Raw genomic sequence first — 12,372 nt, forward strand, 5'->3', positions numbered from 1 at the left:
GATAGTTAGAGATGAATTAATCGCGCCCATTCATAAATGAATACATTATGCAGGAGCAACCTGACCTCCTCCCATCTCTCATGGTATAATCTATTCAACTCTATTGGCTTGATTCACGAACAGAATACGCCATTTTCCCACGCAAACGACGGACAAGCCACACATCTCTCCATCTGGTGGTGTTCATGAACGATGGGAACCGACTCACCTGTAATAGCATTTAACAGTAATGTAGAAGACAGCACTGGGATGTTTCTCCACAAAGAATGGTGTGTGAAATAGTAATATGTAACATGTTTCAGAGCACGACAAACATTGAACAATAATTCAGCACAGCTGTCACCGTACAAATAAATATGCTTTTTTAATGCGCACAAGAGTTAAAATGTCCTGACTCTTGATCTAACCCATACAACTTCAGTTTGTTGGTGTAAAGATGATTTAGTGACATTAAATAAGGATTAGATTTTATTTTGCCCGCCAAAAAAAAAAATACACCGAACAAAATGTTAACATAAATGTGCTTAAAAGGCACAATATGTAAGATTTTTGGATTAAAATATCCAAAAAACCAACAGTGTTGAATACCTATTGTGTTGACTTGTGATTTACATTATCCCAGAGGTTTCCAAGAATGTTTAAATCCAGGGAAATAAAGTCCAATTATGAACCATGGAAACACCAAAGACGCTTTAATATTTGTGTTTTATTAGACAGGTGAGCAACTGTTTGGAGACAACTAAACACCGAAATAAATCTAATTAATAAACCAAATTAACCATATAAACTAAATTACTGATCTAAAGCCCACACTGTCACTGTATGATAATTGAAATGAACTGATGACATCACTGTTTTCTCCAGAATGGCTATACGGCTGAATAAAATTATGCTGCATTATTTTCCTGTTTAACACTGTGAAGCTGCTTTGAAACAATCGTCATTGTTAAAAGCGCTATATAAATAGAGTTGACTTGACTTTTAGACAAAATATTTTTTTGCAGTAAAACAGCATTTTCTCCATCTAACTATACGTTTTAAAATGAATTGCAACACAAGCCATCCAGGATTTATGAATCTGCTATTCTATTATGATCTAGCTCACTGCAGTGTGAAAGTGTGTCATAGCAGCCGCAGAGCGAACGCACAGAGTAACGTTATAGCATCATGTTCAACACACTCAAATGTGTGCATTATGATAAAACAGTGTAACTAAATTAAAATGGTTACACTAATGACATTTTAAATAGGGTAGCTCATCTTTGGAAATGTATAGGTTACAAAATACAAGCGCCCTGTATATCTACATATAAAATTCTCCAGAACTTTCCCAGAATCCTTTAAACTTGTGTACCACCATACCCTCTTGATCAAGCATACGGACTCAAGATTTTCATTTCCTATGTTTATTAACAATTACCATCAAGAACAAGATCCCCTTACAATTTTTACAAAAAAAAAAAAAAAAAAAATGATAATAAATAAGAATGTATTGGGGATCACATACCATAGACTGAAGTTTATCCACTCCATTTAAATGCATATTTTTGTACAACCAAACAACTGGCCATACATACAAATAAAAGTGCCATCCCAATTTAAACGCAACAATCACAGATCCGGGTGCATTCACATGGTAACGTTGCAGGCTCTTCACATACATGAAACAAAGGAAAAAGGCCATTTTAACGTCAAATGAAAAGTAATCAATGCAGCCGTTTTTTACAGGAGGTGGTTGTTTGATGAGAAAATATAGGTAATATTTGCCACTGAAGATTTTGGACACTGGAAATCAAACTCATAGATAAGACCAAGTCACCCGCGTCCCAGAAGACAACACGCATCTGGAGGAAAGAGGAAGGAAGAGCCAGTTTAATGCATAGAGGTAGCCATTCACTTAAATCAACATGAAACTGCGAGTGGGATTTGGTTCATCTGTAAAGAACTGAGAGGTTGGTGAAGACCAATAAAACATTCATTCTTATGCTGCGTTCACAACAAACGCGAATGGAGCGTCAAAATCGCGTCTAGTTTCACGCGCAAACATTTTGAATGCATGATGAAAGCGAGTTGGATGCACGTAGAAATCGAGCGCTGGAAGCGCAATTTACGCGCGTTCAAGGCACTCCAGGAGAAATATGTCATAAAACACCACTCTACCTCTTTTCATTTTCATTAAACATATATATTAAACATTAATAGCCACAGAAATGTGGTCCAGGCAACTCCTACATTATCTTCACTGCATGTATACTTAAAAATCCTTAAAATATAAAGTTATGAAACTTCACTTTGCCCGCAGTCAAAACGATTTGGCAGACAACAAATTATAGATTCATGAGAGCAAAGATCGGCCGTTAGATCTACACAAGACGAGCCACTACAGGACAGAGCAGCGGCAGACGCCAGAAGGACTGGCCGAGGAAAGGCTGCCTTCGCCGGGGTTAAGGAGCGCCGAGCGCCGCTGATCGCCTGGATCTCACAACTCCACAAACACAAGATTTTTTTAATATGCGCTCTTTATAAATAAACCACAGATTTGAGCTTTAAACAACTACATTCTCACCTGAAAAAGTCTTAAAAGTACTTTGTGACACAATAGTACTATTTTTAATTTATGCGGGGTTTCTCATCACGTCACTTTACCACGTGACAGCAGCAAGCAGGCTCCTGATTGGTTAACGCGGCGCGAATTGACGCTGAAGTTAAAATTTTTCAACTCTGGCGTCAGACGCGGATTCGCTTCAAACGCGTGAATGCACAAAAGCACCACTCGCTTGAACTGGACGTGCGAATGAGGCGGATTCGCGTCCTTAGCGCCGCGCAAAACGCGCCTTCCGCACCGCGGGACCTCCAGACGCGCGTCAACGCGCCTTACCATTGAAATCTTTCGCGTCAGACGCTCTATTCGCGTTTGGTGTGAACGCAGAATTACATTTAGTCATTTTGTCATTACAGTGCCGTCCTATAGACCAATTTGGAGCAGACGTCAGTTACGTCACAGCTGCGCGTGCATTGTGATGGCAGAAAAGATGAGATGAAGATATGTTTGTGCCTTTGGGTGTCAGAATCGCAATGCAAAAAATCTTCATTTTTATAGAATTGCGTGGTTAAAGAGAAACGCAGACTGACTGATGAAGCCTGCCATGATTATTCTACTGTTAAAGCATGAGTTTGATGGAAGCCGCAAGTCTACATAATATTCCCACATGCAGTTCATAGGCAACATGCATACATAGTTACAGCATGAAATAATTAAACATGTAACATTTTACATGGATAACTTTTAAACATGGCCTATAACATTATCTCCATTCTCAACTCTTGCATTTCCGCGTTTATATGTCCCAGTTCGGACTTTATGACTATGCATCTCACAATTGTCTTTTTTTCTCAAAATTGCGTTTATCCTTCGAAGAATTGTGAGAAACTCAAAATTAACTGTTTTTATTAATTTTTTCCGTGGCTTCCACAGATTGCTGTGGCAGAACTGACATTTTCTGCCACCAAAAAAAAATAAATATTGCTGTTTACAAACACAAAATAGCAGGGGTTTGATTATGATTTCCATTCACAAGCTTGCGATTCGATAACGATAACTGTATAGATAGATGAGATCAGATAGCTACAGCACATGGCAATCTACACATGGGAGTCAGTTGGTACTACAATACTATTGGTCAATTACACTCAATGATGTTTTTATACTAACTTCACAATAACAATCATATTTATACTAAATTAAAATGGTGGCTGTCATAAAAACTTGACAGATTTATTCAAACATGCATTAATATTGAAGGACATTAAACACAATGAATATGTAATCTGGTGCATATATTTGATAAAAATGCTCCACTCTAGAGTTCATTTTTCCAGCTGATTAACGAGTTTATGGACACTGGATGAGGTAAATGTGACGTTACATGACATTGTTTAGAAGCCGTTTTACTGATGTCTTTCTGCAATTGAAACACTGATTGGGTGATGATTCATGAGATGGACTTTGGTAAGTTGTTCTCTCTCTTTTAACAGGCCTTCAGATGTTCATTCATGTTTATTTTGTGCTGTAGCTATTCAAGCGGAGGAGAGTTCACGTGAGCTGCCGCTTCTCTTGAACTGAGGCGCTACAGCGATCTCACACCACATTAAACAGTACCAAAACCGTATCTTAAATAAATTGGACGTAACTTGAAATCAGATTGTTTCATATCAAAACTAACAATGCACAAAGATTAATGCAATTCTTTTTGTATGACAGTGGCTCTACAATGTTCCGTTCATTCATGAAAACAGGACGACTAAACTATTCTTGGGATTCAAGAATCGATATTGCTTAAAAATCAAGAAATCTATTTTTTTTTTACCCAGCCCTACAAAAGCAGTCAGTGGAGTGTGATGGAGGGAAGCAGGATTACTCACGGCAGGTCTCAGAGCCGCCCGCTGCCCACTCTCTGTGGAAGGGGACGCTGCACCGCTCCTCTGCCCCGCCGCCCTCTGTAATTACCCCGAAAACCACGGCCTCTCAGATACCGACCCGGCACCCCGAAGGTCTCCACGTTAAGCTTCCTTTCCTCAGCCCATGTGGTACGTCTGTGGGAGAGACACACACACACACACACACTCACTGATGGGAAACGCTCCTGCTGGACAGGAAGTGTGACGGGTTATACCTCGACTTGAGTTCTGAGGAGATGTTATCAAAGAAACATTTGGCTTTATTGTAGAAGCACTTGGGCCCGAGCGGATCCTCTTTGGCGGCGCTCTCGTTCTCAGGCTTTTCCCGCTCTTTATCACTTTCCTCTGAGGTCTCTTTCGGCTCTGACAGGAGAAACACAAAGACCCGAATGACTGCAGGCACATTAACCCTCAATCGGCCCACGTTTGAGTCCCTTGGGCTCAGATAGACCCCAAACTTTTACAGAGCGATTGCATAAGGAAATAATTTTTTTACATGAAAAATATATATCATTTTTCTTATTTACTTCTCAACTATACATTTATGCTGTGTTTTTGTGGGTATTTGGTAGTTTTTTACCTATTTACTGCACAAATACTTAACTATGTCATAAACTGGCTCATTAAAAATTATTTTTTTATGAAAAATCACTTGAATGATGATCTTAAATAAATATAAATAGTTTTTGGACATTGCTCTATTTGTTAGGGATAGAATACCGCCATCTGTAGGTTTGTGGAAAAACTTTAGTGGATAATGTGGTAATTGCACTCTCTCTTTAACTAGAATTCCTAGAGGTCCATAGGGAAGTTATGCAGAAGTTAAGCTGCCTTTCATCTTTCTTTTATTTGCCCTTTTTCCTCTCTTCCTCATGATTGTTCCATGTTGCATTTGTGCTCTAGTATTTGTCCTTCATTTATGTAAGGAATTCAGATTTATGCCAGTTTTGTAGATTATTTGCCAGTTTCTATAAAAATGCTCTCTGTTGCAGTCACACACGTGTGTGTGTGTGTGTGTGTGTGTGTGTGTGTGTGTGCGTGCGCGTGTGCATGAGACAGAAAGTTCGTTCCACTTTGCATTTTTTACATTTTCCCATTCATTGCCAAAATCCAAAAAAATGCTCCAGACACCTGTGTGTGTGTGTGTGTGCGAACATGCTTGTTCCATATTGCATTGGTGCTCTAGTATTAGTCCTTCATTTATGTATGAAAATCTTTCAGCTTTATGCCAGTTTTGTTGATTTTATTTGCCAATTTCAATAAAAATACTCTGTTGCAGTCACACACACGTGTGTGTATGAGATAGAAAGTTCGTTCTACTTTGTGTTTATGCTCTAGGACCAGACCTTGATATAAATGTGGACATTTTCAGATTTATACTGGATTTAGTAAATTTGTTTTGAAAAAAAAAGTGAAAAATATTTTTTACACTTTCCCCATTCATTTTCAATGTGGGGTCAATCTGACCCCGAGGGACTTAAACGGTAAAAAATTTTTTACACACCTTTAGAACAACCAAATCAAGCCCAGATTTTTTGTGCATGTTTAGATAGATTATTTAGGAAAAATCACAGAGTCTCATGGCCCTGATATGAAGGGAACACTTTAAAAATGGAGGAAAAGTCCAGTGGGGTCAGCTGGAGCCCAAGGGGCGATTAAGGGTCAACAGGAAGACAGAAAGGGGAATCCTGCAGTCAGAGTGAAATACCTTCAACACTGAGCTGGTCTTCAAGCTCCTTCTCCAGCTCATCTTTATTAAACTGAGCGTTTGCAGATTCAAAGTCAAAGTCCGACTCGAACTGCAGGGTGCTGGGCTTGGTGTTGCCTACCATGAGTTGACCTCGGCCGCGGTTCCTGGACCGCCGAGTTCCTGCAACACACCGCACATGTGGACAAGATGGTCTACGCCAACAAAGGGTCAGAAACCAAAGAAACTAGCCTCTTTACCTGGTTTTCTCCTACTGTTTGGAGGCTTGTTCTCGTCATTAGCTTGACTCGGTCCCTTCAAGACGCCCTGCTGTGCAGCCGAATCACCTGCAGGAAGACCACAAGAGTTTCACTGCAAAAGTGCTTTTAGTATTTTTGCCTTTCCAGTCTAAATATCTAAATTCTTAAAACAAAATGCTTTAAGTAAAACAACATAAGATCATTTCTCTTATGTCATTGCCAGATAATTGTGCTTGTTTTAAGAATTTTATTTTCCAGAAAATACCTGGTTTTACTCATCTAGTAAAAGCATCATGATTGAACAATTTTTACATATTTAGACTGGAAACAAGACAAATATACTAAAGAAGAAAAGCATTTTGCCGTGTTAAAGGCCGGACTGTAAATTAGCAGCATCTAGTGGTGCAGTTGTGAATTGCAACCGCTCACCCCTCCCTTTCAAAGCACACAGAAGCTACGGTGGCTGATGCAGGACAAAGATGTGGTCGTCTGGGAGCAGAGAGTAGCTAGCGCTCAGAGCAGTTTGTCCCTTTAGGGCTACTGTAGAAACATGACTGCACAAAATGGCGACTTCACCTTAAGGGGACCCGCGGTGTGTGTACATACACAGTAAAAACAAAAAGTTACCTGGTTGCACTGAAATTAAATTTGAGTCAACACAGTGAACATTTGAGAATCGACGTCACCCTTTATTCAAATATTATTAAAAGATTTTGTTAGCATATTGCGTAGTTGTGCGTTTTATTTGTAATAATGCAGTGAAATATGCCAAATAAATCATGAAAATCACAACTTTATGTGGTTCAGATACCATATTTGAGTTTCTATTTTTTAAACCAATTTCCTTCATTGTATTAACTCAAATTTAATTTCAATGAACTCAATTTTAAGGCAACCAGGTTACTTTAAAGCTACACTGTGTGATATTTTCCCCCATCTAGTGGTGAACTTGTATATGACCATCCAGTGAATATTAGTTTCTGTTCCTGTCAATTCCGATTTTGTTTTAACTCCTACGGTGGCCGATTTAGTCCAAGATTAACATGAATTCCAGCTCGACCTCGTCCACATTGGACACGGTGCCATCGAGTGTTAAAACGCCAAAGGCGAAGCTTGAATTCACGGGTATGTCCCTCTTTGGCTAATGTACTTTCAAGATGGAGGAGCAACATGGCGACCGGCATTCAAACCTTCACCCGTATGTGTTTACAATGGCATATTATAAACTTACGAGAATACTTTATTACTTGAAAGTAGTAAATATACACAAATGAGCACATATATTTTTGAAAGAACTAAGTGTTTTTAGCTAAGAATAAACTAAAAAAGTTTCACAGTGTAGCTTTAAGTTAAACCAACAATTTTTTACAGTGTAGAAATGGCTCATTCTAATAAAAACAAAGACCTTACACATTACACTCCACTAAAAACACTCATGTATATTATATTGCATTTCTGCCAATAGATCCTCATAAATATTACACACTGCACCTTTAAGACTCTAGTTTCCTCAATAGGACCCTTAACCAGTGCGTGATTGAGGGCTTCATTAGCAAACATTGTACAATATAACATCCACTTAAATTTAACCTGCACTGGAAAGTTTCCCCGAGATGCGTCATGAAATCAGGGCACAGGTCCTGAACGTGAGGGATGATGGGACCGTCCGCCTCAAACACAACTACACCATGAACAACCTTCTCCGCTCCAACACTGGATTGGATTTTCATTTTGGCAATAGTACATAACTGGGCACATGCATGCGTTGCATTTTTCTATACGCCTCATGTTATCAAATATGGATGCAAAATGGCTAAACCGATCAAAATTAAGTGTAAAGCCTTTATGGTGGCTCATGCAGGGCTGGACATTAGGCCGGTTCACACGCTTGTCCTTCGGACAAGTAAATCTGTCATTCACTTGCCCGAGTAAAAAATTTGCTTGTGCGGATTTTTCGTAAATATAATCTATTCTGAAGCAATATTCTCACCAGTGTTCAATCAGCTTTGACATATTTAAATCTGCATATTTGGGATATTTTTTACCTTTTTATAAAGGGCATTTTTCCATAATCTTATTAAATATAGGCTATGCTTCAGCTTTCCTTTTATATTCTTAAATTTAATCTATAAATTAAATTACAATAAGACACTATAGGTCAATCAAATTAAATCATTTACACTGAAGAATTACACCTGCATTAAATAATGTTATGAGATTATTTTAAATATTTTTCAATATACAAATAAGAAATGTTGGAAAGATGAAACTAAAGCACCAGTAGGTGGCGCTGTGACCGTCTGAATGAGTGAATCATTGAGTTGATTCAGTGAATCATTGAGTCGATTCAGTGAATCATTCAAGAATTAGGCGATCGTTTACTAATAGGTCATTGAATCTTTGATTCAACCGATTCATTCAAACGCTGAATCATTCACTAACACACACTGATGCTGTGAGATGCGTTACGGTTCTGCTCTGATCTTTGTTTGGAACTATTTTCGCTGCTGAAATAGAACAAAAACAGTCCAATTGCATCTAAAATGTAAGTGACTTAATGTTAATAATTGTTTATGGAGCGGTCGTATGAAATCAGTGTCATGTTCAGTCGTGATGATATTCAGGAAAACACACTCTTGTTAGTGTGACGTTGCTTAACTGTATCATATGTTATAAATATAAAAACTGCACAATTTTAACCGTGTATGTTAACTGAGTTTCTGTGTATGAGCGGCGCTCATTTGTTTTGGATTTTCTCCTCGAGAGGCGACGCGAGCCTCAACAGCTCAACCTTATTAACGTCAGTTCGTTTTATATTATCCACTATCCATCTCCACTTACACTAACTGAATGCAGAATCATTATTGCACTTTGGTGATTCTCTAGTTATTTTTTGTTTTGACGTTTTAACCAGGATACTTGTCGGGCAAGTAAAATTATTTTTCACTTGCCCCTTCAAAAAATCCACTTGACAAGCGTTAATGTGGAGCCCTGCTCATGGATTCGGTCATCTGTGTGTAGTCATGAGTAAGCCATGTTGTGTCCGCATGAATAACTCACTGCTGAAGGCTCTCTGGGCTCCTCGGACCCTCTGGGCTCGGCCCATGTCTCCAGCAGGCGGTGGAGCTCCGCTCAGGCCCTTCTTCTGTGGGGCTTTCTCTGCAGGTACGGTCTGAACCGCCTGCTCAACCATCGGCCCTCTCCGCACAGGAACACCGTGCAGACCTGACCCTCACACACACACACACAATGAGCACACACACACTTCACAGGAGGTGGGACGGGGTCAGGAGGTCTCACCGAGGCCCAGGGCCGCTGCGTACTGCTGGTTGAGGAGCGAGCTGGCCGCCAGCTGGCTGTAGGAGGGCAGCATGCTCCGGTACGGGCTGTATCCGGCCTGAGACTGGCCGAAGTGAGCGGACGACGTCCCGACTGAGGACTAACAGAGGGGAAATCAATCAGCTCGGCCTTCTGAAAAGAGCTGAGGAGCCGTGACTGGAGTTCCACCCACCTGAACGATAGCAGGGTCCTGAGGAAGACCATGGTGGATCTTCAGAGGCTCACAGACCGTGATGTCCTTGATGTCACTTCCCCTGAAGATGATGTACTCGAAGACCTCGTCCCTCGGCGGCACAGGCCGATCCGTCGGTCGCCCCTCAGTGCCAAAAGACCTCACTGACAAAAACAAAGACTGAGGCTTTAGGTCATAGGGCGTTTTCACACCTACCTTGTTTGGTCCAGATTGTCGGACTTTTCAGTTTGGTCCGAATCAAAATTGCAGGTGTGAAACCTCCCCTGACCACGGGCCGGAACAAACAGACGAAATTTGGTCCGGCGAAAAGAGGTCGTCTCGGTCCGGATCAAACTGAACAAAGGTTCGGTTCGTTTCTAGTGTGAAAGCATTTTCTGTATGGTTCTGACTTTCAGACCATTTACAGGAAGTTCCTGTTTATGTTTAAATATTATAATGTTATTTTTAAATTCAATCTAGGCTACATTGATTATGAAAAGTGAAAATATGCGCAATATGTCAGTAGACAGAAAGTCAGAAATAATTTTGAACGAAATTGTATGATTTTGCGTTGAAAGCCTTTCTTTAATGGGAATTTCGTTTTGTATAAATTGTATCTTAAATTTTAATCAACGTTTAATCAGATAATTGCCTGGATTTAATAAATAAGCAAATAGTCTATAGCAGACAATAATCGCGGGAGCGATCACATGCTTTACACATGAACTGGAGCGTCTCAAATAAACCAAAACTCAGCAGATATTGCCTCACAAACATGAGAAATATGTGTATATAAAGCTTGAAATGTCCACTTTTAAACGTAACTAATAAAAAATAGTCCAGCAATGCGACTGTTCAATAGTGGCGGTGATATGCGTCCGTTCATTCAATCTTGTCAAAGACGCTGACGTCAGACGCTCGTCCGTTTACAAACCAATCAGTGTCCAGATGCCGCCCACAGAGATGATGACGAGTGGACACAAGTGCGTCATGTAAAGTTCTTTAGTGCGCTCACATAATTGCAATGTGAAACCAAACCAAAACTAACCGAATGTATAAAAAGTATCAAAACATGAACTTCGGTTCGGACCTTGGTGCAGACTTTCAGGTGTGAAAACGCCCATAGTCAAATAAAACTGTGGTACATCCCACAAAACAGTCAAAAGCATCAGAGCTCAAAGCTCACCAAGAGCTGCTATAGGACTCAAGACCAACCTGCAGCGAGTCAAGCTCATTAGTGACGTCTGAACACCTGGGGGATTTTAAGGAGATTCCTGGAGCTGACATTACTCTGGAGTTTATTATTTTAGGTAATACCAGATAAATAAAGGTCTATGGGAAATTTTTTTACGTTTGAGCTTTGTCAACATGTTAAAGGGTTAGTTCACCCAAAAATGTAAATTCTGTCATTAATTCCTCACCCTCATGTGGTTGGACACCCGTCAGACCTCCGTTCATCTTCAGACACAAATGAAGATATTTTAGTGTAAATCTGATGCTCTGAAAGGCCTCCATTGGCTCAATGCACGGTTCACGCTCAAGACCCTTAAAAGACACTAAAGACGTCGTTACAAAGTCCATCTCACTACAGCGGCTCTACAATAACTTTATGAAGACGAGAATAGTTTTTGTGCGCAAAAAAACCCTAAATAACGACTTAGTGATGACGATTTCAAAACACGGCCTCATGAAGCTTCGAAGCATTATGAATCAGTGAGTCGATTCATGATTCGGATCGCGTGTCAAACCGCTGAAATTTGGCGATTCAAACTGCTGAATCGACTCACTGAGCCAATGGAGGCCTTTCAGAGCATCAGCTTTACACTAAAATATCTTCATTTGTGTCTGAAGATGAACGGAGGTCTGACGGGTGTCCAACCACATGAGGAATTAATGACAGAATTTACATTTTTGGGTGAACTAACCCTTTAAATCATTGGAGGATGTAAGGAACACTAAGGCAAAAAAAGACTTTAGACGGCTGTAAAGGTGTTCCTTTTGTAGCTTATTTAATGTATTTTATATTGATATATTTTATACATTCTTGCTGTTATTTTCTACTTGATTGTTGTGCAATTCGTTACTAAATAAAGCTTAAATAAAAAAAGACATCTGTGAACACGTGACACTAACGTGCTTTAAAGCGTTAGTTCACCCAAGAACGTAAATTGTCATTAATTCCTCTCCCTCATGTCGTTCCAAACCCATAAGACCTTTGCTCATCTTCAGACACAAATGAAGATATTTTTGATGAAATCCGAGAGCTCTCTGACCCCTCCACAGACAGCTATGCAATTACTTCCTTTCTGGATCTTGAAAGTGTTAAAGACATCATTAAAATAGTCCATGTGACTCCTGTGGTTCAACCTTAATGTTATGAAGAGATGAGAATACTTTGTGCGCAAAAAAAAAAAAACTAAAATAACGACTTTATTCAATTTATTCACGTCTGTGCT

The 12,372-nt window shown here is 39.7% G+C and overlaps 1 protein-coding gene across 1 annotated transcript in view; it reads right to left on the reverse strand.

Annotated features, from left to right (window-relative positions):
• Nucleotides 1-1,394: 1,394 nt before the first annotated feature.
• The window catches only part of lsm14b (LSM family member 14B), an 11,870-nt gene continuing 892 nt past the window's right edge, over nucleotides 1,395-12,372 (reverse strand). The window contains exons 2-9 of the mRNA XM_079803269.1: nucleotides 9,917-10,080; nucleotides 9,706-9,844; nucleotides 9,466-9,630; nucleotides 6,406-6,492; nucleotides 6,167-6,328; nucleotides 4,674-4,821; nucleotides 4,423-4,593; nucleotides 1,395-1,844 (exon numbers count right to left, since the gene is read on the reverse strand). Of these exons, the coding sequence (XP_079659395.1) occupies nucleotides 4,431-4,593; nucleotides 4,674-4,821; nucleotides 6,167-6,328; nucleotides 6,406-6,492; nucleotides 9,466-9,630; nucleotides 9,706-9,844; nucleotides 9,917-10,080 (1,028 nt within the window). The 3' untranslated portion in view covers nucleotides 1,395-1,844; nucleotides 4,423-4,430. The remainder of the gene's footprint in view (nucleotides 1,845-4,422; nucleotides 4,594-4,673; nucleotides 4,822-6,166; nucleotides 6,329-6,405; nucleotides 6,493-9,465; nucleotides 9,631-9,705; nucleotides 9,845-9,916; nucleotides 10,081-12,372) is intronic.

Source organism: Gobio gobio, assembly GCF_949357685.1.
Source record: "Gobio gobio genome assembly, chromosome: 21".
In the NCBI taxonomy this organism is placed as follows: Eukaryota; Metazoa; Chordata; class Actinopteri; order Cypriniformes; family Gobionidae; genus Gobio; species Gobio gobio.